The 27,590-nt window shown below is 46.2% G+C and overlaps 1 protein-coding gene across 1 annotated transcript; it reads left to right on the forward strand.

The window, feature by feature from the left end:
- LOC121832924 (probable serine carboxypeptidase CPVL) lies at positions 1–26,882 on the forward strand. Its single transcript, XM_042289134.1, has 5 exons — positions 1–57; positions 13,615–13,766; positions 19,221–19,404; positions 20,904–21,237; positions 26,032–26,882. The coding sequence occupies exons 1-5, from the start codon at positions 1–3 to the stop codon at positions 26,880–26,882; spliced, it is 1,578 nt and encodes a 525-aa protein (XP_042145068.1).
- The last annotated feature ends 708 nt before the right edge of the window (positions 26,883–27,590 follow it).

A 27,590-nucleotide genomic window follows, 5' to 3' on the forward strand; every position in this document is an offset into this window, starting at 1 on the left:
ATGGCAATCCCAATTCCGTATTGGCCAACGGAGATGATGTGGCAGAGGGACACTCAGGTGAAGGATACGAACAGATATAAGCTTGGCCAAAGGACGCCTGTGATGCAGTTTCTGCGGATGCCGAGTATAAGTGCGTGGGAACGGAATCTGAGGGGGCCCCTTGTTCGGGAATGCCACTTCATCTGCCGGCGTCTTATTTATTTCTGCGCTCAAACCTACGTGATGAGCCAAATTAGCACTAGATTTCGAAATTATTTAGTAGTTCGAGTAGAAGTTACTTGAAAAACGTAGTTAAATTAAACTACTATAGTCGGATGCAACCTAAGAACAATCTTTTAGCTCCACTCACGAGCGCATTGCGCCCATGTGAAGTGCCTCCGCCGTCGAGAAAGTAGTTCGCTAGCAACGTTGCTTTTTCTTCCTCCAGGAAACGTGTCTTAAACTACTACAATATTTATTTAATTCATTCAGGACATTTAAATAAGTTAGAATACGTTCTTGTCAACGAAATAGCTGTTTAGTAAAGAAAGAAAGTCATGTCCAATGTACCGTCTTCCCAATTCATTTTCTGTCCAAGATACTGTCTGACATACCGTCTAACATACCTCTCAGCAGTGCTAAGCCTCGCGCCCGCTTCTAAATTTTTGTTGGCGATAGCGTCGCTGGATTCTCACGTGGTCGCGCAAAAACTGCTGCAAACGCAAGCCGATACCATTAAGATTTCGTGGCGTAACCTCGGGCACGTAAAACACGGTGCAAAAAAGCAGAATAATTGTCACGAGAAACTAGCGTCGCGTTGCTAAGGCCAGCAGCCATGTTGACCTTCTTTTTTTCTTTTTTTTTTCAAAAGGATCGCGATTGGTCCACGGAATCGTGACGTCATGAAAACGATTGGCTGGCGTTTCTCGGCGTAGGATTACATTTTCCTCCCAGAGGCATTTCAGGTTTTTTCTTAGCTTGCAACCAACTATAATTACCGAAATAAAGTAGTAATTGAAAGTTACCAAGTTACTCGAAAAAGTAGCTAAACTACTGTAGTTTGAGTAGAGTAGTTGAACTACGTCCAAGTCTGGTGTCGGGTTGAACACGTAAACGCAAATGTATAGTTGTGCTACTCGAAAAATTACCTGGACAGGGAGGTATACACGACGTTTCGGGCGGACGCCCTTCTTCAAGTGATAGACGCGAAAAACGCCAAGGAGCAAGCAAGGGTCGTACACGTCACAAATATAGGGGTAGGTAGATTACCACGAGGGAGAGGAAGGCGAAACCGTTAGAAGACGGAGCAAAGCTGGGACGCGCAAGTGCCACGGGATCTGCGCCAAGCTCTGTCGGTCGGGGAACCTGGCCCGTACCGCTGGCTCGTACGGCGCGTACGTAGCGTTTATGTTTTAATGCTTGAAGCTATGACGGCTGGTTTACACATTTGCATTTGAGTGTGGCCGAGGTCGTTGCAACCGCCTGTAAGCGCTTATGCACTGGCACACTGGCGCCACCTATTAGCGATGTCCGCGGCCAAAAGCGTCGCTGTTGTCAGCTTTCCACGATTGGCCAAACCATGGGCATATGAGCACTGTCAGATTATCAACTTTGACGGTGTTAGTTTCGGATTGCGATGGCTCCTAGCTTCTACTTTGGTTTTTAAACGCACCATCGAACTCGTCGTCGCACCCGATGGTAAGTAGCCAGAATAACAACTGGTGACGTCACGGCGAGGCAAATCCCAGTCGTGACGTCACGGAGGGAAACCATAAGAGGGCGCCACCGAAACATCTCGGCGCTAATAGGGTAGCCTTGGAAAACCTCCGGTCTGCGTAAAAGTAGACTGAAGGTTCCGCCGTGTTTGCGATATCACGTGTGTGCACAATCTATGAAAAAGTGTCACTTAACACTGTCAGGATTATTCCAAGACCACGCAGACAAAATGACGCGTAAAAAGTTAGGATATCTCCACAGATCTGAAGCGTTTTATTGCTTCGCGATAGATGGCGTCGATGTCTTCTGATTAACTAACCTGTGCCAGGGACCCCGGAATCGGGGAAATGGGGGGGGGGGGGGGGGGGGGGGGGAGGGGGGGGGGGGGTTCCAACGGGGGCTTGAGCACCCGCTGACATTTTCCAGGGGGTGTTAGGCAGTATGCTGAACCCCCGTGCGTTTTGCTCAAGGCCTACTGAACAACGCCTGCACCCTTCCCCCCTCCCCTCCCCCCTCCTTTGTGTTCGCGTTGCTACGTCGCTTGCCCTTAACCACGTGCTTGGCTAAGGGGAAGCACGTGCTGAGCTCTGTTTTTGTTACGGCTGGTTACCCACCAAATCACGGCACAACCTTCGCGCACGAAATTCTAGAAAAAAAAAAATTACGACGTAAAGCAAACTCGGTCCTCCTACCTCGTCGGGTTCTTCTGTTATCCGTAGTTGCGTGCCAACTGATCGCGCTTCCTGGTTTCAAACACGTTCACGCTGTAAAATGTTTTTTCTCTGCGTAAAAGATGCTAAAGGAGTCCAATTCTTAATTAGTTCGCTCCTTTTTTTTTTTAGTTTGCGCAGCCAACACCAGAACCCGTTTGCTCGAAGCCGCTTAACAACCGCCCTTCCCTACTAGGTACCTACAAGTACCTAGCCAAGCTTGACGAGGGCTGGATGAGCGATAGCTCCGTGTTTTATTATTGGGTGGTAGCTGGTGTCACCTACTGGTTGTAGCGAATATACGTGGCTTCCGTGGAAAGGTTCCCGAAATGGGGGGACCCAGAAATTGCGCGCTGCCTGGTTTTCGCGACGCAGCGCGGCATACATTTGAGCTTAAGAAACAATTGTTATTGCTCGTGGTACAAATAATTGGCAAGGTAAAACTAAATTAATCCTTCTTTGAAAATTTTCTAAATATTTGGCTGTATGAAGTGAAGAAAAGCCTCGTTGAAATTTCCTTCCGAGTTTGAAAGAGGACGACGAAGTTGAGTCCTAGAAACGATGAGAAAGAAGTGAGCAGTGAAAGGCGGGCGGTACACCGGCAGCATGGTTGGCCAGCCTGTAAGAACTGTATATAACACCGTCATAAACTGAAATACCTGTAATTCGGCTCCACTGAAAATTGACCTATGAGTAAATTACCCGAACATCGAGAAGAACGCTGGAAGTGTAATTGTACGATCCGCGCGCGCAGGCGTTCCACTTATAAAAGATTTAAAGTAAACAATCATAATAAATCTTTGACGAACGCGCGTGCACGGCAAAATTTGTTTTATACGCTTTTTGCTTCAGAACAGTTATTACTGCAGACGCCAGCAGGTGCAGCGCGTGTAACTACGCTCGTAGCATGCTTTTGTGTGCTATCAATACCCGGCCGATTGAGTCAAGGCAATCCACTTTCCAAAGACGTTGTCATGCCAACTATCGCGTTCATTTAGGCTTAGGAATGGCCAGAGTCGAAAGTCTATCTAAAAAATGCGGCGAGGTCATTGCTTATGTTTTGCGTTTTAAGTGAGGTAAGGCAACGCGAAAACCTCCTGCACCATTCATTACTGACTAACGCGCCCGCTACTGCAGCTACTTCGACATATTAGTTTCAAAGCGAGCGGCGCTCGCTCACCGGGGCACCGCCATGTTTCCCCGCCGTCCGTACTCTGCCGGTCACGTGACCCGAAATTCCCCCTCGTAGGGAAATCCGGTTAACCGCGGTTAGTTAAAGGTGTATCCACACGACGGACCAAATTGCTGTTTTGGTCCGCGGGCCGCGCATCACGTGATCTTACGTCACCGCTTTTCGAGGTCCGCCGGCGGTCCGCGGCCCGCGCTTCTGAGAAATGCCAAGCCAGTTTTCTCGCCCGGACCTTGGCGGCGGACCGCGGCGTTTTTAGTATAATTGAAGTGCTAAGTCTGGCAACAAGCTGACTTTTGTTTGGATTGGAATCCAAATCCAAAGTCGTGTTCTTTTGGCGCCAACTGTTGAAGACGAAGACGACAAACCTTTTGTTGTGCGACGATGGCGGCATGGTGCAACGATGCAACTTTTTACTTCATTGCGCTCGTGGAGCAATTTCCCGCTCTGTGGGACAATAGATGCATGCCCTTTCCGGTTCACTTAAGTCCTCCTCGTCTTCAATAGTCAACGCCAAAGCCACTGCGGCCAAAAGTCTCTTTCGTTCAACCTCCATCTTGGCTCATTACAAATAGCCTCAAAGCAGCTCGTTGCACGCGTTTGGCGGAGCTGTGAGGTCGAGGGTTAGACCGGCCCGTTCACTCTGTCGTCTGCTCTTTTGGTCCGCCGTGTGGATGCTCATTGCAGCCGGGCGGCCCGCGGGCCGCGCATCACGTGATCTATCGGTCCGCGGCCCGGTCCGTCGTGTGGATACACCTTAACCAGCTTCGAGCAAACGGGCCCAGATAGTATTGGCTGCGACCGCGCGCCGCCAACACTATAGAGCCCAAAACAACCTGGTGCAGCGCGGAAAAGACGAAAAAATATACAGCGTTCCAGGCCCCGCCACGAGGCGCCGCTGAAACTCGGCCCTCCAGGAGGTGCGTGCTGGAGTGTTTCCTGGAGTGGTCGATAATGGGCAGGAGGTGGCGTCTGGGTATTTCCATGCATGGAGCCAAGTGTAACGGAAATAGGCGTGGCCACGAAATGTCCTTTTATTCATTCGGGTAGTGAGACGATCCATTTTCTGTGCCTTTTATCTTTTACAAAGTTCCCCATCTTTTACCACACCCTCGGGTAATTTTCGTCATGATTACGAAACTCAGTTAACGGACGCAGTGATAAAAAGACGGGGCAAACATCTGCGTAGCTATGGCATTGCCGTTGTGACGCAGTTGTTTGCCCCATAATTTCATGGCGGCGTCCACTGAACCGGTGTCGAACAGGCGAGATTTGGAGCCCAACACTTGCCTGACCAGTGGGAAGTCGGCGTGTAGCGAACGCTCTCGACACTGCGCCGGGAGAGTCGTCTAAAGCGAGTCGTCGTCGCGCGGCTTTGGAAAGTGACGTGTCAGTCGTCATATCTACGAACGCTGAGAATGGCCCGGCGGGTTGAGAAAGCGGTACAAGCACTGCTTCCAGTAGGTGTTCCCACTAAAGGAGTGGCCAACATGTTCCGGATTTCTGCTACCCTCACCACTAACTACTACTACCAGTATGTGTCGTTTTCCCTCCGCCGTGATAAGAATGCGAGTTCGTTTCGAAACTTCTTTTCGTGCGCCGGTCGTATCGAAAGCCAGCGACGACAGCGAGCAGACGATTCAGACCGTAGGCACGGAGCAGTCGTCCGAGTTCCGAGCAGACGATGGGTGCTTGGTAGGATCTAGATTTGATGAGAGTGCTTCGGTGCGCAAGGCACTTTGGGATTGGGTTCTTTTTCTCGCGTCGCTGATCATGACGTCATGCGGGGGCTTGCCCTATTTAAGCGTCTGTGCACGAGCCACGAGCAGATGCTCCGCCGCCATTCGCTACCAAGGGCCGCTCGAGACACGGGCCTCATGCACTGGCGCATTTCACTATAGCCCCCTATATACTGACAAAGCCTGGCAGATCGCCTCGGGAAGCGGCCGCCGAAATGGAAAAGGTAAAGCAGCAGGCAACGGATAACAGGAGAACCACGTGGCTGGTGCCCCGTTGCGGCGAGAAGCCAAAACGCAGCGTCTCGCCACTTCAGCTAGACGCTGCGGCGGGACGCGAGGACCCGAAAGTGTTTTTCGTGTCCTCACGGCTTCAAAAGGGGAAAAGTGGCGTCATTCATTGTTGTGGAAATGCTCGAGACACGTGCCGCGCGCCACTTCTGGGAAGAACACGGCGTCTGAAATCTAGCTCAGTTGTAGCTCAGTGCTGCGCTGTGCCGCCATGATCTTCCCAAGGGCTGCACGTGCCACGTGCCTCGTGCATAGACACACCTTGCCGTACTTTTGAAACAGGAAGGGGCTTCAGGTTCCCTGAGAAATGGCTCTTTGATGCTCTGTGCTACCAGATCCTCGAGTTCCAAATCTGCGACCGGGCACCATATATGGCTCCGTTGTCGAACTGCCAGGCTTTGTAAGTATAAAGGGGGCTATGCCATAACAGACTTTGAAGCTAGAGGCTCGTGCTAGGGCTCCTAGTGTGCGGGCGCGTTCAGTGACGTTCTTTCATAGTCCATATCCTTGACATCAAGGTCAGGATTCAGTTGTATATGACAAATTGGATGGTGCGTGATTGTGTATGATGGAAGCTTAGAGTCACCGCGTTCTTAATACATCATCATCAATATTGACAACCGGACATTGCTCTCATTTTTGTCTATAAATGCAGAAATAATCAGTTTGACTAATATTAGCAAGCCGACCACACCGATACATTTGGTAGCCTACGTTACGAATAGTCACTACTTAAAAAAAAAGGCAGTGGAATGATTTTATTCCGCCGATGGGGGACACATCTACTCGAAGGAGAAATCCGCCCGAAACCGGACAACGCTAATCGGATGGTCCTGACCTAGCCACTTCGGGCTAGACTTTGATCTTATTCAAAAAGCAGAGAGAAATGAAAGATACGGCAGGGACGTCTTTCAAAAGATTCTGCTTTATCGGCGGAAATAGTAAGGATCTTAGGCTGCAAACTTCTGCGGTGTTAATTTTAGAATGCAATTATCTTAAGCCTCCGCCGTGCTTTTCAGAGACCATCAAACATGTTAGTCGCCGCTGATCATCTTTGTCGTGAAGCCACACGTAAAGGTCACGGTCATCTCCCGCGCGCTCTCGTGCTACTCCTGTTCGGCGCAGGGGAAATCCGCCACTTCCTTTCGCGGAGCGCGCATAACGTGAAACCTACGTCATCCTTTTTTGACGCCTCGCGGTGCCGTTCTTCTCCGTGGTGGAGGCGCGGAGGCTTCGTATTGTTATACTTCGTTTCACCTTATGTTGTACAGCAGCGAAGGCTAGAAGCGCGAGCTCCTAGCGTTGGCAGCCGCCCTTGGTGCACGAGAGCTTGTGCCGCCGAGATGTGCCCTAGAGCAAGGAGCTCGCGCTTGTAGCCTTTCCTGCGGTACAACACAAGGTGAAACAAAGTATAAGGAGTATTCACTGGCGGCCATAGCTGCGTGCGCGACTGCTAAGCGCGTGCAGATGGCGAGCTTCCACGGTTCTTTTGGAACGTGCATTCCCCACCATCAAATTGCCGGTCTTAGCAACCTATTAATATGGGCTCGTTCTGAGCATGCGCTCTAGACAGCACCCACAAATATGGCGTCTAGTGAATACTCTCTATAGCACGAGAGCTCCGCAGGTGGGCGGCGGAGCCGAAGACGGAGTTTCCCGGGTTGTTGACGTCACGACATCCGTCCGCGGAGTTCTCCGTCGTGTGGAAACCAGGGCGTGGTAGGGATTTTTCACCCCTTTAATGAAAAACATCCCGAAGGTAAACGGATTTGCGGGTTTGTGAAAAAAAGACTACTTTGCTGCAATCTTTAGGCTCCACCCCGACTATGTCATAGCACGATGAATCTTTGCGTATGACGAGTTTAGCGACCCTGGGAGCGGCCGCTTCTTTTATTTATTCTTTCAATTTAGCGTTCTCGTGAGTTCAAGAACCTTGTCTTCTGCTCCGGGTACGAATGTTCTACACGCCAAATCTTCTACGCCGATTGTTCCAGAAGTCTAGACATGTACACAGCCCACACGTCAACGGCTCCATGTGGCGAGCCAGCGTCGGCCTCACCCCAGCGCTCGATCCTGCTGTTTCGCCGGCATCGACGCCTGCGACGTTATAACCTGCTTCTATTTTGTTTTGTGCACAAGTTAGCCGTATTAAACGTTTAGTTCATCCAGTTATTATACTCTATTTCACCTTATGAAGTACCGCAAGGAAGGCTACGGGTGCGAGCTCCTTGCTCTAGGGCACACCTCGGCGGCACAAGCTCTCGTGCATTAAGGGCAGCTGCCGCCAACTTTATGAGCTCGCGCTTCTCGCCTTCACTGCGGTACCCCATTAGGTGAATAATAATAATTGGGTTGTGTGTGTGTTTATACAGCCTAGAACTTGGTCTGCCTCACAGGGGCGACGAGTCTCCCAGCTGTAGATGAGAAATTTAGCCAGTGCGGTACAGCCGCTAGCCTGGGGTCTTTAACGTGCATCACGCAGTAGTGATACACGACCGCACGCCGGTACGATGCTCATCCAGATCGAAACGGGCAGGGGTGGGCTCGAACCCAGGATCCCTGGGTTCTGCAGCGCGAGCTTTCGCTCCACGTGCTCCGAGCTGGTGTGCGCTAGACCACTCGGCCACCGATCCCCCCCCCCCCCCCCCCCAATTAGGTGAACCCACGGTGTAAGATGGTGAAACGGAGCCTAGCCGCCTCACCATTTGTCATTCGTGACAATATTGTCACGAATGAAAGCAACGGGAGGATAAACAGTAAATTGAAATAAAAAGGTTTAATTGGCGAACTTGTGCCAGGCAAAAGAAAGAACGTGCGTCGAGATAGCAGAAATACGTGCGGCGATTTGGTGGCGTAACAGCAAGCGAGAGCGAGAATCACTCGATAAGGTCGCGGGCGGCTCTTTATCTAGTGTGCGTCGGTATCACGGAAATTCTGCCGAGAAGTTTCGAGCATCGGGCGTTCGGGGTTAGAATGAACAGCCACTTTCGAGAACAAGAAACTAGGGCGAAATGATAGAGGTCACGCCCGGAGTAAGAATAAACGCGAATTTTCTAGAATTCAGTAACAGGGAGCTGCTTGCTCGACCCTGTGCGCGGCATTATTTCCCCCTTTAAGAGTGTATCGTTCGGATGCAACGCGAAAAGAAAACAAAAATTGGTAATAAAAATGCATTGAGACAAGATAAGCATGCACCGTCACGGTCCTAACGCGCGTACAACAGCTTGAGTCGAATTACGGGGAGCACTTCGGGTTGTGGCTGGGGACGCCTGAAGGTCGGGTTCTGTCGGGGAGCAGCTCGTAGGTCGTCAAGTCCCCAAAGTGGCGAATGACCTTGTAGAGTCCAAAGTAGCGTTTTAACAGTTTCTCGCTGAGGCCGCGGTGGAGAGTGGGCGTCCACGCCCACCCCCTGCCTCCGAGCTAGAACTCCACGTTGTTCTGGCGAGTGTTGACATGGTGGTTTTTTATCCGAAAGCGGTTTAGATGGCGGATATTTTCTGCCCGTTGGGTGACCAGCTGGGCGTCGTCAGTGCCGCCGTCCGTCGGGTTGTGGGGCAGCATTGCGTCGAGCATCGTCGTCACCTTGTCACCTCTCTGCCGTGCACCAGCTGAAAAGGTGTAATCCCAGTGGTTTCTTGAACCATCGTGTTGTACGCAAACGTGACGTGGAGTAACACCTCATCCCACGTTTTGTGTTCCACGTTCACGTACATCAAGATCATGTCGGCAATGGTCTTGTTTAGTCACTCCGTCAGCCCCTTGGTCTCCGGGTGATATGCCGTGGTTTGACGGGGATCAGTGTAATTCAGGCGGAGTCTCTCTTGTGTCAGCTGTGCCACGAACGAGGAGCCTCGGTCCGTAATCAGGACTTGTGGAGCACCGTGTCGGAGGACAATAGACTCAACGAAGAACTTGGCTGCTTCCACAACGGTTCGCCAAGGCAGTGCTTTTGCCTCGGCGTACCGGGTGAGATAATCATCAGTTGCCACGATTACCTAACGGTTTCCCTGCGTCGACGGCGGGAACGGTCAAAGCAGATTCATTCTAATCTGCCGGAACGGTGCATCCGGGGGCGCTATCGCCCCCGAATGCCGACAAAACCGCCGACGAAGCCGCCGGCTTCGTCGGCGGTTTCTTCCGTCGCAGGAACTCCTGGTAACTGATGATTACCTCACCCGGCACGCCAAGACTGTCGCTGCACTTCACTCTTTGCTGGCTGTTCTGTATTAAATTTTAAAAAAAAATCACACGAGAAATACTTGAAGATCAAGAAATAGGTTGACTGGAGCTGCAGTGTGTCAGTGCACCCTCTGTATTTTTGTCTCATAAAAAATTGCTTTTCCTCAACCAAGGATGACTAGTCTTAGTAGTGCGATGAGCGATGTCACAATTTTATCATTTTAGCAATGTGCATCTGTATATGTTTTTAACTCTCTTTTGCTGGAACCGGTATATAGAGTAACAATGAAAAAGACCGACGTACACCTAAGCACTTCTTATGAGTTGTGAATGCGAAAGCATGCAAGCCGCTGGTCCGCTGCGTACTTTTCGTCGCCGGTCAGCCCGTGTGGTCCCCCGGGCACGGTGACCGTGGACGCTGCGTGTTAACGGCGCGCTGATGGACATGCAGCGCCGTGGGGTGAGTGGTCGTGGAAACTGACGAGCGCAGCGGCCAGTGGCAGCCCCGTCGACACGAGCCAGCCAGTTGAACCGAGGGAAACTAGGTGCCATTTTCGTGCTTCAAACTGATGACGTCGGCTCACTCTATGAGACAGTTAATGATTTCTCATTACTAAATTTCAGTTGTAACTAGTGCTGCGTTTGCTTCTTCCAGTCTGTCTGTTGTTCTGTTGCGCTTTTTAACCATTATGAATCACCAACTCGCTCAACACTACACAATCGTGGTACGATCGTGTGTAGAGGTAGACTGTCTTCGGAGCTTGGGCCAGTAGTTCTTCTCTCTGATCCTTGCAAGAGTCCCCCTGTTCAGCAGCTGCAACGGAGTACACAATAAACAATTAGGAGCCATTCCACTTTGTGAAGGTGGATGACCATCGAAGCCGTTTGGCACACGACACAGACATGAGAAAAAAGTTTTGAACAAAGGTACAAACACATTTATTGTCTTGATCGGTGGTCATCGTGACGAAAGCTACGCACTCACAGGTGCCGCCCGCCACCGCCGCTGACATTCTCGTTGCCGCTCCCGCCGTTGCTCTTCGTAGGCCCGTTGCTCTTCGGGAGTCCGGACTATACGCGGCCTCCCCATTACAACGAGAGAAGTGCACATGAAAATTGCTAAACTATCCAAGCTTCAAGGAGAATACAGGGATTGGTGTTCCACGCGCCGCACGCGCAAAGCCTTCCCCGTGTAAAAGATTCGAAGATGTATGGCGTAACCAAAAACCTAAGCGTTAATAAGCAGCGAGGGTCACGGGGACCGTGGGAGCCGGTTAAAATAAAAACAAATTTATTGTTCAATCACGTATACTTTACATACGACTGATCTGGTTCCTCCCAGGCAGTTCCAGGCTACAAAGCCGAACACCAGCGTCGAACGCACAATAGAGGTGTAAAGCCTGACGATACATGACGGTTCTTTCAAGCGAAAGCTGTGAACCGCTTTGGAACTGTCGCCGATGAAAGCTGAACATTTCGCAACGCCAGCTGGAAGGCAAAGATAGAGTTTGCGACCAGACGAATCATTCCGTGTCGAAATGACTTGCGATCAACACAATGCAAGCGGGAAACCATAAAGATAAAACATAAAAAGCAGTCTGAAGTGTTGACAAAGGAGAAAAAAAAAGTCTTTGTAGACAGCCCGCTTGTAGCATTTTATGTTTGTTTGGTTTTAAAGTCGCCCCAAGAAATATTCGATATGCGTCGTGAAAAGAACGATTGGTATCGAAACATTTTTTCTGGCAGCCGAGAAGACAAAAAGTGTGTTCCTTATGTAACAAGTGCGCTCTACGCTAAGAAAAATAAAGAGAGCTTGCGCCGAATATCCATTTTGGGTGGGTGCATGCAACAAAAAAAGAAGTATTACATTTAGTGTCAATACCCGGCGATATGTGGTTAAGTTTTTTCTTTCTCCCACATGATTGTATAGCCTTTAAAAAGGTGGCTGTCAATTCATTCACTCGTGGAGCAAGGCTGCGAGAAGGCTGGATCGACTGCAAATGAGGGTGAGAAACACCAACTTTATCCGCATGCGTTAAAAAAAAAACTCCATCCAGCAAGATTTGTGCTCGTAATCACCGCCCAAATCGTAGTAAAAAAAAGTTCGCCTTCTCTCGGAGCATTACTGATTTACTCCTGTAGGTGCTGAATTAAGATATATGTGGCTGTATTTTAGGCTTGCTCGAATTTATCTTAAGAAAACGTACACGTTGGAAACGCCAAAGGCATAGATACTTTCTCCGACAACCACATTTTGTAAAAACTACTCCGTTCGGCGCGTGGATAATGCGCAAAACTTTTTTTTTGTTCATGTGGCAACAAGCATGGTCGTACTGTCGTTTTTTTCCAGCTCGCAACAGGAGATTGGGTCCTACATGACTGATGTCATATTCTGGTTAACTTATTGTCGTCGAAAGCATAAGAAAATTCAGGGTATGACCTTAGTATGTTCCCGCCTATTGCTTCGAGATTGGTTCTACGTCGTCCTTATCGGATAATGCTGCTATCTAATTGGCTGCGGAGTGATACCAACATGATCGGGATTCGCCGCACCCTGCGTTTTTAAGCCGTCAGCGACTACGCGGAGAGCAAGGCTGGGCAGTATCGCGATACAAACGTATCGCGATAGTGTTTTAAAGATACTTTTAAGTATCTGTATCTCCGTATCGGGATACATTTGAAAAATGTATTTCTATCTCAGTAGTGAAATACATTTACAATGTATCGCTTGCATCGCGATACTCTGTCATAGTTAGTCATCTCGTTTCCTTTGTTACCCTTTTCAAGATCAGTTTAAAAAATAAAAACATTGGTATATGATGCAAATTGCTTCGGAATCTATATGAACCCCCCCCCCCCCCTATAACAAGATCTATCTCAGCCAGCAACATCAGAAAAAACTGGTTTAAAGAAGGTTACGTGCAAGAATAACAAGATCAGCTCCTCTCACAAAGCCTTCAACTATTTCCAATTTAGAAGAGCGAACGCTGCAAACGAGTTTAATAGAGAAAAGAAATGGCTCAGTTGTTCAATTTTTTCACACTATGGGTGACACAGAAGCATATAAAACAACAGTTTCTGATGCGCCCTCTCTGCAAAACAGGGTTCATTTCGGGCAGACGCCGTTTGTCAATCATGGTATGCAGCCTTTATTGTTCCGTAACTATGTGGTTCAACGGAGGTGACATGTCTTTTTAGCGGCATAGATATGATAAATCAGAAGTTCCAGGTAAGCGATAGTGCATAAAATGGCACCAGAAAGAGAAGCACAAACATAAATTATCATTCGCTTTCGCCATGAACTACACCTTCCCTACGTAGCACCGTTCGGGAACAAATGTATTTCTAGAAGTATCTGTATCTGTACTCCGAAATACTTTTTCGCCATTTTCGCCGAAGTATCTCAGGGATATCCCGTTGCATAAAAGACAAATGTATCTCAGTATCTGTATTTGGGCCTTAAAACACATGTATCTCAGTATTTGTATTCTGGAATACTTTTTGGAGTATCTCTGCCCAGCCCTGGTGGAGAACAAGTCGTCTGCTTCTAGCACAGCAGTTGCGTTGGCGTCAAAACGACGCTGTGTTCTGATTGGCTTTGATTAGAAGGGTAGTGGATAGAATTCAATGCTAGAAGCCTCGAAGTCTACCCACTTTTTTGTTTTCCTTTTTAGATCAGCCATTAAGAGTTTGGCGTCTGAAACCATTGCTACCCTTGAACTTGCGCTTCGCATCGAACAGCACACTGTTTCTTTTCTTAGCATTTGGCTTGTGTTCTGACGGCACGTTTTGTTTTCGTCCGCGGTCGCTCTAGGGACAAACGATGAGGTTGCGTTTGCTAGCGTGCGTATGGGTCGCACTGCTGTGCTCTTACGCCGTTCGCCAGGCGGATTCAAAACCATTGCAGCCTGTTCCAGTCGACGAACGGGACGCGGAAGGCGACGCAAATGGCTCGGAGACTAAAGAGTGAGTGTAATTTAATGAGATACATATTGTAGCGGAAGTGGTGAGGAGGTTTTTTTGCGAGCAATCTTCGTACTAAAGCATGAGTTGGCGATGAGGCGAATGGAGAAACCTCCAACGCATGCAGTCAGCCCAAATTGAACCTGTTTAGTTCCGCAGAGCGAGAACGGCAGGACGTATTTTTCAAACGCCAGACCTTAAGCACGCGCTCGCTGCCTTTCGTCGTGCTTTGGGCTGTGCGTGCACATTCGAGGTTCGCAAGACGCCGAAGCGACATCGAAGGTAGGAAGAGCGCGTGTGGAACGACACAATGGAAACTCCTCCCTGCTATTCTTATCCTGTCAATGACTGGTAAGTGTCGCACCCAGCAACCACTGTAAAGCCGCCGTTATATTGATTATACATCATACAAAATACACAATGCTTTCCGAAGATATGATGATGAAGTTATGTGAAGACACGCCTCACGATTGTTGAAAGGGCATTCACACGTTCGTCACTGGCGGGGAAAATTTCGCTAGACGAACCCGAGTTCCAGCAATGTACCAGAGCATTGATTCTCGTTTATGTTGATTATGAAGATGTAGTGACGGTCATACGACCCACAAATTTTTCTTTAAGAGCCCAGAATATTTTAATAAAATGCAGAATTACGATTATTTTGACTGTTTTGAGCGTATTTTGAGGGAAGTTTGAAATTCAAATTGCTTAAAATTAAGATAAATCTGACAAAATATTTAGTAGTACGTACAAGAGACGTCCCCTACCTTGATTTTAAGACCTTGACGGAAAGACTAAATGCCTTGGTATTTGCGTATTTGTGTAAATAATTCTGACAGGGCAGTGTGAGAGCTCAGGTCATGCTCCGTTTTGTCCTTCATCTGCAGCGTGTCCTAAATTTTTTTTTTTTTTCGCAAGACTAAATTGCGTTTCGTCAAATGCTTATTCTTTCCCCAAATGTATGCGCAACGGTCCTACCCAGATGCCAAAGTTTAAGTTGCACTTATCTGAACCGAAAGTTCCTTTTCTGAAAATTTCAATGTGAAAATGGAACTCGGTTTTGCCCATTTTCGGTAGGTGGCGCCACTCGACTCCATGTATTCGAGTCCTCCCTCCGACAGCCATCTTCCAATTAAAACTTTCAGAAAATCACTTATAATTGCTTGAATAGGATAAGGCTTAGTTCTGAAACATCTACACTTGTGCGGAAAAGCGTTCAGCGACGCGTAATTTATTTTCGCGCCAAAAAAGAATATTTCTAAATTGTTTGGAACGCCCGGTGTTTGCGTCGAAAGGCCCTGTCTTTTGCATTTGTTGCATGAACCAGGGCGGTCGTTAATGGTGTTCCCGTGACAACCGTGAATCTGGTCATCCTACTCAGCTCTGATTCTACTGCGTCGGGTCGCAGTTCGAAAAGTGAGGAGACGTAAAGGGAATCGGCGCACACCAGCTCGGAGCACGTGGAGCGAAAGCACGTGGAGCGAAAGCTCGCGCTGCAGGACCCAGGGATCTTGGGTTCGAACCCCACCCCTGCCCGTTTCGACATGGACGAGCATCGTACCGGCGTGCCGTCGTGTTACGGCACTGCGGGGTGCACGTCAAAGACTCCAGGCTAGCGGTTTGTACCGCACTGGCTAAATTGTTCATCTACAGCTGAGACACCAGACCATTGGGGCTGACTAACTTCCGGCAGAACAAACAAACACGCGTCTCAATTTTTTTTTTTTTTTTTTTTTTTGTACAGCACTGATTATTTAGTCCCATGTTCCAGAGGCTAAAAACCAACCCTCGCAGGGTAAACAAAATAAACGTTTTTCGTCTAAGCTTCGTAAAACTATTAAGCTGTGATCATGATCCTTCTCTTGTTTCTCTTTGAACTCTCCTTGTTCTCCACCCAGTTTCAGGTGTTTTAAGAATGAAGTGATAGCAAGAAAACCATAGATTTTCGGAACATGTAACACGGTAAAAAGAAGCACTCTGAACTAACTCACGCACGACCTCCGCGTCTAAGCCTCTTCGCGCATTTCATTTGTGGTTGCGTACATTTTGTCAGCGGGCAATCATAAACTTCACAGGGTCGAGGGTGCGTCAGTTGCTCGCTGGTATGAATGAGGTTATGCGAAGGTCTATATACACTGAGATGCCCCGAGACAACCACGACTTTAATTTTAGCTTGAAGCCGCACTCAAACTAGTTGAATATCATGCAAAAGAAACTCTGCACACACTGACCAATCTCCGCCGCCATGTTCTCAGCTGTTCACTCGCTCCCGCATGCAGCGAACGCCTTCCCATAATTCTCCTCGTTCCCAAAATGTGATGCGACCTCCGTTTACATGCGTTGAATGAATGCGCTTTTGCCCTCTCGATCCCCTTCCATCTAGCGACTTGAATGCGACGCGCTTCCCGAGCGGATTATGCCCTTTACATGACCGCATTGAATACGACGACTGGATTCGATGCGGATGAGGTGCATCCATGTAAACACGCTGTAACGTGAAATATAATTATTTGTTTTCGTTATGCTTGAGCTGTTTATATGACGTCGATGCCGTTTGTTTAGTCAAAACTGAGCCTCTGACGCCAGCGTCACGAATATTTTATTGACTTCGCGCGGGCACCCGCAAGAAGGCGCGGCTCCCATTTTATTACGCCGAACGTTTAATAAACAAACCGGTAACAGCCACATGAGATTACGGTTCCGTTCCAGTTCGGGTACAATATCAAATGTGGGGTTTCGGTTAGACTTTTCTTCCGATTCTCTTTAAAATAATGGTTTTACTCCGGTTTTTGGTTGAAAGGTACCTGGTTGAAAGGTACGTGCTATAATCACGCATGATTTCAACAGCCGCCGTGTCGCGTTTCTAGGCGCGAGAAATGACATCTTCTCCGTCCACTACTATTCAGTTTTGACTGCTTCACTAAGAGCACGCCATTTTCATCCTCGAAGAAGCATATTGAAGTGAGACAATCAAGCCGTCAGTAACCTCCAGCGTAATCATGCTGTTTCGAGAGCCACTTATCATGCGCTGGAAAATAGCGTCATCACCCCGTAAGCCCTATAGATTGAAAACCGACACAGCTCGCATCAGTAGAGTGGAATGGGGAATGAAATGGCTGCAGCGGTGGGGGAATCGATGCATTTTGCTCCTTAATGGAGTTGGAATAGAATGGGTTCACTCCATTTCAGCCAAAAGGCATCGAATTTCATTCCCGTTCAATAACCTCCAGCGCTAACTGCCATTCCACTCGCATTCCATTCAGGGGTCGCGAAAGTACAGCTAGGGTGCGGAAAGATTGCGGAATCTTTTCAACTCTGGAGTGGCAACTTCTCAACCCCGACTCCCATATACAAGGTGCATGACCCTGCCGTTCCTTTGTCTTGCTGTTCGTTTTACTTTTAATTTCTGTTTCGCAGCCGCCCCGTTTAGCGTTTGACTACAACTGCATTTCTCTTATATTAGGTTTCAAACCGATGTGAAAAATCAAATATTTTTAATAAAAACTGAATAAAATAGATTTACTTGATTTAATTCAGGGTTCGAATATTAATATCAAATTGAATTGATTTCAAATTGAACGTATTTTATTTTAATGGACTTTCTTTGATTTAAATAATATTTATTTGTTTTAAACGTGTTTTTTATTTAAATCAGTTTCGGGACTTAAATCACTTTATTTAATGAATATACTAAAGTTTTAACGAAGTTCTTTTTTTTTTTTTTAGTATGTTAGATTATTTTTTAATCCTCTCGATCACTGGAAACAACAAAAAAAATTACATGTAAATTTAGTTAGATCTTATGCACGTACGCAAACTAGTATCTAACCAACGAACAACTGGAAGGGAGAACAGAAATTACGGTCAGTGAGCAGGCAAGCTGGACTTGGGTTAAAACTTAAAATCGTCCTGGTGGAAAAGAAGTTTAGTGATCTGACCTGCTCAGAAGACCCCAGTTCTTGTTCGTGTTCAACCTGACATTTTTCTCGCTCGATGATTATCTTTTTTAAATACATAACAAAGGCGCGTTGAAACCATAAGAGGGTACACAGGCGGTAAATGAAAAAAATAATCTTCGATATTACTGTTTGCGTGAAAGGTTTAATTTCAATTATCAAAGTAAAACCTGTGCACTTTAAATCAATAATTAAATCAAGGTTTAAATAGTTTCGACACCCTGGCGGAAACAAAAGCGGACGGTGATGTTTATATTCGGCGTGTGGAAAGTATGCGAGGCTTACCTGGATTCGACTGACCATACTCTGGTAAAAGCAAACATGTGTAAACACAACAACAAATAAAGAGTGAAAAATCATCACGTTTTTTTTTATTTATTTATTCGTTATCGCTTAAAAAAGGGGCAATTATCGCGTCCATACTGAAGTTCCTTGATACCTCTTTTATCAGTAACGACAACCAATACAAATGACAAAGGACATTCCGCTGGAACAATATGGCGGCATTCAGTTCAAACCTCTGCTGCGCGCCGCCATTCGCTTTAATACCTGCGAAGTCACGCAGTCGGCGCTTCAAAGGAGTTCGCTACTTGTTAAGTTCTTATCTAGAGACTTTAGTCCATACTATACTTCGTTTCACCCTGGCCATGTTCCAAAATTTACTCGATCTTACTCCAGGGTAAGGGTTTTGTACCCTCGGCGTTCTAAAACCTAACCGCGTCCAGCGTTTTTCAATCTGTGCTGTCACGTGATACGATCTGCAGGTGTAACTCAGATCTATTTGGGTAAGATTTGGAACACAACCCCTGAGTGCTGACGCGGGCGAAACGCGTCCATACTATCCGCGTTTCACCTGTAACTGACGAGGCCAACCAGACATCGTCAGAATAGCCCCCTCGTGGTGATCGTCGTGTTTCTGGACGTGTTCTATGAACGCAGGATCAACAGTAAACAGAAAAGGCCTAGCGACTTTCACTTTTGAACGCCCCTTGATTGCTCTGGAGCTGAAACAAAGTATAGAGCGTGGGAATTTTTGAACCTCTTATTATCGCTCATTAGCCAATTAAATTGCCGTATCATCCAATAAATGTGCGAAGAAGAAATTACCGAGCAAGAAGCGTAAGCATTAAAGACCACACCTTACGTTTCTTTACGTTGTCGGTGACTATTTCTTTTTTTTCTTTTTTTTTTTAACGCGGCAACCGCTGACAGCTGTTGACGCCGGCAGTTACTCAGGCCGATGCTCGCGTTGCTTAACAAAGTAACCCACCGTACATGCATGAGGTCGATTTACCTGGGGAAAAAGATACGTTAGTCGTCTTAGAGTTATCTATAAGCACGTCTTGCCACGATTCTAAACTCTAATCGATATTTCATTGCACGAACAACCACATTGAACAACTTGTCTTGATCCCAATGTCACTTTGCATGTCTCCAATGTTGATTCCCAACTAGCGCTAAATCGTATTAACCTGAATTCTTTTTATATCTTTATTTGCAGGCCAGATGACACTGGGCCATTGTTTATAACAAAGGTGGTTAAGGAAGAAGGAACTGAAGTTGCAAAAAAGCTTAGTAAGGTTATTCTTCCCAGAGACTTTCCGGTGTTTGAGGCATATTCCGGATACATCACAGTGGATGAGACCTACGACAGCAATATGTTTTTCTTCCTTGTCAAGGCAAAGGTAAAGACGCAGTTGTCCTTTCAAAAAAAAAAAAAATATATATATATATATATCGCTCTTTCTCTAGTACGGACCCATAAAAATGTTATTATTTCTAACTATAGATGTTTGAAAGTAGAGTTTTTATTCTAATATGTGCTGAGGTTATTCCCAGGAATTAGCAACTTGCTTAGACGGCTTAAACACGAACCCGATTGCTGACTGACCTTTTCTATTGTCTTACCGAGACGTCGAGTCTGAAACGGCGTTTACGAGTAGGTCGGTGCCTGAGAGAAGGACACAGTAGAATCTAGTATGACAATAAACTGTCCTTCTGCGATTATGATGAAGTGCAATAAACGAAATATTTTAGAAACAAAAACTGAAGGTCGGTTATGGCGGCGCCCATGCACAGCTGCTTAAAGGGATCGGTGGCCGAGTGTGGCTAGCGCACCGCAGCTCTGAGCACGTCGAGCGAGAGCCCGAGCTTCAAAACCCAGAGATCCCGGGCACATTCAAAACTTGTCAAAACCACTTAGAAGATAAGGCCTGAGCCTTCCCTCCCCTACGTCATCACTAGTGGTATAGGCAGTGCCGTCTAGCCTGCGTGAGCATCGCCGCCAGAGCGTCGTGCAGCGTCTCGCAACGATCACGACGATGGCACGTGGCGTCGCCAAGACGAACGCGTCTGTCGCTTTCCGGGGGACTCTCGTCGACTTTCGGTGCGTTTTTTGCTTACCGGGGCGGATCGTGGAGCCACTAGCAATGACGTCATCCGGAGGACTAGCCTTGTGAGTCGTGTTAGCTCTGTCCCCCACCCCTCCCTGCCCGTTTCGATGTCAATGCGCATCGTACCGGTATATATACCGGTACGATGCGCATATGTGTTATTAAGGCGTAGTACACGTTAAAGACCCCAGTAAGGCAGTCGTAGTTTTGCTTCACTTTTACAACGTTTCGGTTGGGTTAAACTGTATCCTGGCCAAATTAGTAAATGTTCGTAAGGCCAGAGTTTGTTATCGAATTAGAAAATTAAATCTCGTAATTTAACTTAGTTTATAGACACAAGGAAAACATAATCGTAACAACGAGCTTTGAGAACCTCTTAATTATGTTAAGCAATATCTGGCCAAATTATGTAAACCCATGGGGCTTTCTACCCACCTTTAGGTTTTTTTTTAAATATAGCCGCTGTCGCCGCCGTGTAGGTCAACTGATCCCTCGAAGGCAAAGCTGCGTATAAACACACTAATATTCTCATTATTTTCCAAATTGGGTTTACTGCTGTCTTGAGGGATCGAGCGGTGGATGACAGTGTTTTTCCTCGCCATCTTCAGTTTGTGTATTCAAACTGAAGGAAACATTATTTAATTAATTAATTAGCTTGTTGAACTATATACTGATTCACTCATTCAATCATGCAATGATAAATAAAGCGATGTATTAATAGATTAATTGGTATATTGATTGATTGATTGATTGATTCCGTTACGTAATACCAATATTCTGTATTATCTTAGCCGGATGACCCCAATAAACCACTTACCATCTGGATGGAGGGAGGCCCTGGGTTCTCCGGACTGCTCGGAATGTTCACCAAAAATGGACCCGTGGGCATCACTAAGGATGGCGTCATCTGCGCCCGGTTAGACGCCCTGACAGAGAACACAGATGTGGTCTACCTGGACGCTCCCGTGGGAGGAGGGTTCAGCTTCACCAAGAACATGACGCATGGATTCTCTAAGGACCTCACCGGCACGAGCAAGGACATCTCAGAGTTTCTCAAGCAGTTCCTGAACGTGTTCTCTGAGTACAAGACCAGAGACTTGTACGTCGGCGGAGAATCCTACGGAGGTGAGGAAACGTGCTACGTCTTTTTTTTTTTATGTGTGTAATGTATTACTCGCTGTACATTATTAGCTCCACTAATTCAACACTCAAATACAAAAAGGATTTCTTTTTCTAAGTTTCTACATAGTTCACATATGCCGCAACATAAACTTTCTCTGAACAGCAAACAGAATTTGTATTGCAATCAGAGTGTCGAACCGGAACCGAACCGAACCGAAAACCGGAACAGAACCGTTATTTTTAGCCGAACCGGAACTGAACCGAACCGAAATCTTCGCCGCCATCTTAGAACTGAACCGGAACTGAACCGAAAAAAAATATAACGGTAACCGGTTCAAAACGGTTCACGGTAATTTTTTTTATGTTACAAAGTGAGCGTTTGAGACGTAAAAATTGGCAGCTGGCATTGCTATGTAGTGATCAAATTGTCATATACCAAATTGCAATGTATAAGAAATTGCGGGTTTTCGTGGCGCTTTTGTATTGGCACTACGATTAATCGTGTGTCACGTGGTCACGTGACGTCGTGGTGTCAAGACATGCTGTCAAATATTGTCACGTCACGTGGTTCCGTGGCGTGGTCGCGTGACTCACCGCGTCAAGTCGACTTAAATTCAGAACGTCAATTTCCCCCTCTCTTCTCCAACGTTTCGTATGCTGTTTCCTCCCCGGCCTTCTTTTCCCTCGCCCTACCTTCTTGAGTTGCAAAAAAATACAGATTTATTAGCGTTGTTGACACCGTGATGTCACATGGCATCACGACTTCTCACCGCGAGTCATACGACACCGTGACGTACTCGGTTCTCATGAGCCCGAGCCGAGTGCTCGGGTTTTTGACAATCAGCATCGCCAAACATTCGTGTTGACTCGTGTTCAATCAAAGATAAGAATAGCCGAACTCTAATAATGCCTGAAGCTCAACCTATGCTTTATTCTTTGCCGACCCCAGCGCATGACTATGATGAACACTGGGGGTATGCAATTAGCGTCAGATCACATCGCCGCTTGTTCCAACTGCGAGGTGAGGAAGGGAAAGCTGTTCTTTTCTTTATTTTTTCTGCATCCGACATTGAGCAGAGAAGGAAACTAATGGGTGTTTCTGCAAGCTATCAACGTCGGAGATTACCTCTTAGCGGCATTTACTGAAAGTGCAAAAATTGTTGCATGAATCATTTTACATGTACACATCATTGAGCCACCCAAACATGTTTTCGTGTTTGCTGAACAGTCTCAGAAAGTTGTCCCCGAGAATAGAAGGATTGAAAGGACTAAATATGACTTATTAATCTGACAATAAATATAACTATAAGTGTGTTCGGCAGGGATACCTGAAAAGAAAGATTCTAGTGTCCTTTGAGCGACAGCCGAACGTCGGCACTCGCTCAAATTCTCGCAGTTTTGTTTAAACTTCGCAGTTTTTGGGTGCAAAATAAAAGAAATGGAGAATTACTGCAAACAAACGACAGAAATATAATTGTCGAATTGGCACCCCCAAACAAAGGAGGGAGTCTCTAAGAACTAAAAAGTGTTCTGTGGAAGAGCACCGTCAAATTAAAAAAAAAAGGGGGTGGGGGGGGGGGGGGGGGGTTAAACCTACTGTGTTGTACAGGTTCCTCTGCTCCGCATCTTCGGTACTGAGCAGGCAGCGTGATCCTGCAAACCCACTTCGTTTGCGAAATCACTCCTGCCAGAAAGCGCGTTTTCGGGGTACCAGACGCTCGCACCGTTCCTCACGACGCCGCGCCAATCAAGAACAATTTTAATTTCTGAATACATGGGTTGCGCTGAGCGCGAACCTTTTGCAGCGTGCATTTTGCACCTCGGGATTTGATTTTCTCAGCAAAATGCATACCATGTTAAACACTCCAGTTTTCTGTTGAAATGTGATGTTCTCAACGCAATACTCCGTTTCATTTTAAGTGTATAAGTATATCAGAAGCTAAAAAAGCGAGCTCCGGCCTTTCAGCGTCCAAGCACGCGCGTTCCTGCAGTGCAAGTGCTCGGGACCAAAGGCTCGCGCTTATAGCCTAGGCTGCATCTGTACTTGAAGAGGCCATGCAAAGCGTTTTTGGCCATTTTTTTTTTTTTAATTTGCATTGCTTTCGCTCGAGTTAGTGACTGAGACCCTATCAACACAATAAATATTAAAAAAACAATAAATCTAACGTATTTGAAACATAATAGGTTAAAGACATTCAGAATTTCGAGCAAATTTTCTTTTGTTGGTGATCCCCTTGGTCTGAACCAAGAGAGAACCGAAACGACAAGAGTGTGCCACAACCATACGCGCTCTTCCTAAGCGTTGAAAATTAACATCCAGTTATGAATATGTGAGCGCCAAACCAATTTACGGTTGTCCCAAGCAAATATTTGAATGAGAGTCACGTGCTTGAAAGGATAAGAAGGGGTCCCTTGCGCCTATTCAGCCAGTCCTACCTCTAGAATTCTACGTCATCATTATCCGACGTTATACCAATGTCGGCACTGAACGTTCGTGTTTGACACTGATAGGCACGCCGTTCGAAACAGCATTTGGTTTTCTTCGTCCTTTTGCAATGCCCATTTAAGCTGAAACAAGGTATAGCAAAAGGGGATGTCCAAATTGTAAAGTTGTGCAGCCTAATAAAATGTTTGAGCGCGCATGACTGATAAAGCACGGAGTTGTAGAATTAGGCCCCAAAACAAGTGCACGACTATTTGCACGTGGAGAGAAGCAGCTCCTTTTCTATCTACGGTGTGTCGTTTGCTTCACCCACTTCTTCAAGTGCCCTAGTCCGTTGACACACGCCTAGGGTTAAGCGGCTTTTGACCTATTGAGCCCGACCTATTGAAAGGTTGGGTCACTAAATGTTTACGACTTGGTTTTTGAAGGTCTGTATTTCTCAACTTTTTGACCCAACCAGACGGAGTTCCGTGAAACGGAACTCCGTACCCTAAGACATTCCAAACCATGCCAAGGTATCCCGGGCTGCGAAGTTGTTTATAATTTAATCTAAAGATATTGGTTTGGAAAAAAGTTCTTATCCGTGGATGCAGTTCAGCTGTTACTGAAGCTTTTGACTAAAATTTCACTATTTATTGTGCGCCCTAAACAAGATACTTGGTGCGAGAATTCTGTTAATAAATTTGAATATATTTTTTTGCTATTAAGTCTTATTGCAACTGCCTAGGTTAATTACACACTCCTAGCTAGTTTCATAGTAGACGTAGAATATTGTCGTGGAGGAAGAAGGCTGGACCAGCGTAAATCTGAAAATGGAGGTTTAATAGGCGAACTTGTGCCAGAAACGAAAAAAAAGAACAAACATCGAAAAAGCAGCAGCGAACGCCGACGGCGGCAGCAGCGAGTGGCGGTGCGTCGGCGTGACAGCTGGTTAGCGCGAAAGTGAATGAGCCGACAATATCGCGCTTAGCTCTTTATCTAGATACACTCGATCTCTCGAACTTTCCACCCAGAAAGTTCCGCAGTTAGCTATGGCGAGACTGGGCGAGACTGACTAGGCAAGGTCATTCTGTCCTCATCATGTACACTCGGGGCAAGAATAAAGACGAATCTTCTAGATGTGCGGAAAAGTGTTCCTTGTCGGTCACGCACGGGACAATGTAGTATATCGGCTTCATTAAGCAGGCGTGACCATCTCGCAATGTGTAATATTTTGAGCGTCATAATCAATCAAGGCAATTCGCTACTCATGAGCAATAAAATAAGCTCACGATGATGATGATGATAACAAAAATGTCATCTTGGGCATCGCCACCTCGCAATATTGCCGCGCGCGCACTTGACCAAGCAGGCTGCGCGCTCGTTGCCTAACGGTTATCCCGCTTGCCTTTGACGCAAAAAGCCAGGGTTCGATGCCTGGCCGCGGGTACACATTTTTGTTGACTGTGTAATGCGATATCCTAGGTCAGAATGTTCTACTTGTCGAATCTTCTAGGTCGATTGTTCCAGAAGCCCACGCGTGTACAAAAGGGGCTCCACGTGGAGAGCCGGAGTCAGTCTCGCTCCAACGTTCGATTTTGCTATTACGCCGACTTCGACGCCCGCGACGCTCTGTTGTTATCTTCTATGCCCTTTTCGTTTTGGGCCCAAGTTCGCCCCATTAAACGCTTATTTATTCCGGCTTTTTTATCGTTGTTTTGGCCACCGCCCGTGACAATATAACCACCGTTAAGAATGATTCGCAGCTGCAAGTTTTCTACATCGTGATGAGTATGTTAGTACAACCACACACCCCGTACATGCGCCGTCAGAAACTCCTCTACTACGAACACTTCGACGACTTTTATAGTACGCGTTCCCGCAAACCACGCGAAGTTATTCCATATGGTAATTTCTGGAAAATTGCGGTTGCACCCAATAATAAAGAAAAAAACAGTTTATTCAGACTCAAGTCAAGTTATCTGAATGGTCAACTTATGACACTGCGGACATAGAGGAATCTAAAAGAATTGATAAAAATAAATTAAGAATGTTATAACCATGCTACCCCCATCTGCCGCTGCTGCAAGATCTCAGATGGATTATAACCATAAATACTTTTAGTAAACACAAAATTATTTCTAAGATTAAAGCACCAAAGGTACCACCGAATATTCTAGTACATCTGCTACACATCGTTTTTAAAGGAAAAAGAAAATATCATGCAAGCGCATCTTTGTCTGGCTAATTGAATTGACCATGACGTGTGTTTTAGTCTATGTGCTTCGTAACCTAACTACATATTGTGACAACGATATTCAAGCCCCACTAATTGGCCTGGTCACATTTCCGTTGTTTCTCATTTTCTTTCGCAGGTAGACTTGCCGTTGGTTTTGCAAACTACATCTCTGAAAACGAAAATCGACCAAGCAGTGATGTGGCCACTAGATTCAACCTGAAAGGAGTCGTTGCGGGATCTCCGTTCCTTGGTCCACTGCTGGAAACCATTGACTCGTCAGAATTCCTCTTCTCCGTCGGAATGCTGAACACCACATCGAAAGTTTTGTTTCATCAAGCCTTTGAAAACCTCACAAAAGAGACTGACAGAAGAAAACAATTATTTACTTTTCTTCAGACAGTATTTCAGGATTACACTAAAAAGAATCCAACGCTTTTTCAGAGACTAACGGGCTACAATATTCATTCAAGTGTCCTTCACACCAGGATACCACAGGTGTTTGTAGAATATAAAAAGTATGTCAATAACTCAGACTTCAAAACTAGGATTCATGTTGGTTCTGATGCAGTTTTGAGAAAGCAGACGCTGAACGTCATTTTTAGCATGGGAATGGTTGACTTCTTCACAAATATAAATTCAATAGTGGAAAGTGTTTTTAACAAATTCAAGGTTTTAATATACGGCGGCCAGCTTGACACGATTTTTCCCGCGATTAACATGGATAAATTCTATAACAGTCTGACATGGGAAGGGTCGGAAGATTTCAAAAAGAAGAGAGTTACCTGGTACAGCGAGAATGACCCTGACTATTTGAACGGCTATGTAAGAAAGGGGGGTAATGTGGCGTACGTCCTTCTTGTTGGAGCTGGGCATGATCCTGGATTTGATGCGCCTAAGCCTACTCATACATTAATCGGCAAGTTTCTAAAACAACAAGAAATTTTGAAGTCAGTGAACACTGCTGATGCTTTATTAAAGGAAGATTGAAAATTGACGACCAAATCTTGGTGACGACTTGCAGCGTTGACGTGATTCCGCCTTTGCTTTTTATACGCGCTACTGCGCACGCTAGATTAAATTGGTTTTGTTTTTACCTCTAATATATATTTTAAAAGTCCTTATATCTGCACTATTTGTGCAGTAAGTATGAAAAACCCTCTGTTGCTGCTTGTTTTATTTTGACGCGATCTGTTTGCTATCACTAATTTATTGATTTAGGCAATGTACAAATTATTCTTTTTTGCAGTAAGCAACGGTTCTTGTTGGTCGTTGCAACATAAAAGATGGTATCTTTTTGTTGTTGTTGTTCTTCTTCTTGTTGTTGGCGTTGCTCTTGTTGTTTTCGCTTGAAGTGATCTTTCGCATTTGTTTCCTTGAGTTTAATTTTGCTTGAGCTTCAATATAAAATTTACAGTTAAAATGAATACGATATGCCACATCCCTCCTGCAAGTCATAATATTGCACTACTGATTGAGAATGCCTTTGCCTAAGTAGGTCTCTTGTGTAAAAAAAAGTCTGAGACTCTTTGAATATTGAACAAAACTGCTTGACTGCTTATAGGGTTGACAGCATAAAAACCTTTGTTAAAGAGTACCCCCAATAAGAAGTTCAAACGCTGCACCCGAAATTATGTTCATATATATATAAAAAGGGTGTTTTCAATATTGATGTTTTGTTTTTATATCATTTTACGT

Source organism: Ixodes scapularis, unplaced genomic scaffold (assembly GCF_016920785.2).
Source record: "Ixodes scapularis isolate PalLabHiFi unplaced genomic scaffold, ASM1692078v2 PGA_scaffold11__112_contigs__length_91849675, whole genome shotgun sequence".
NCBI classification, from domain to species: Eukaryota; Metazoa; Arthropoda; class Arachnida; order Ixodida; family Ixodidae; genus Ixodes; species Ixodes scapularis.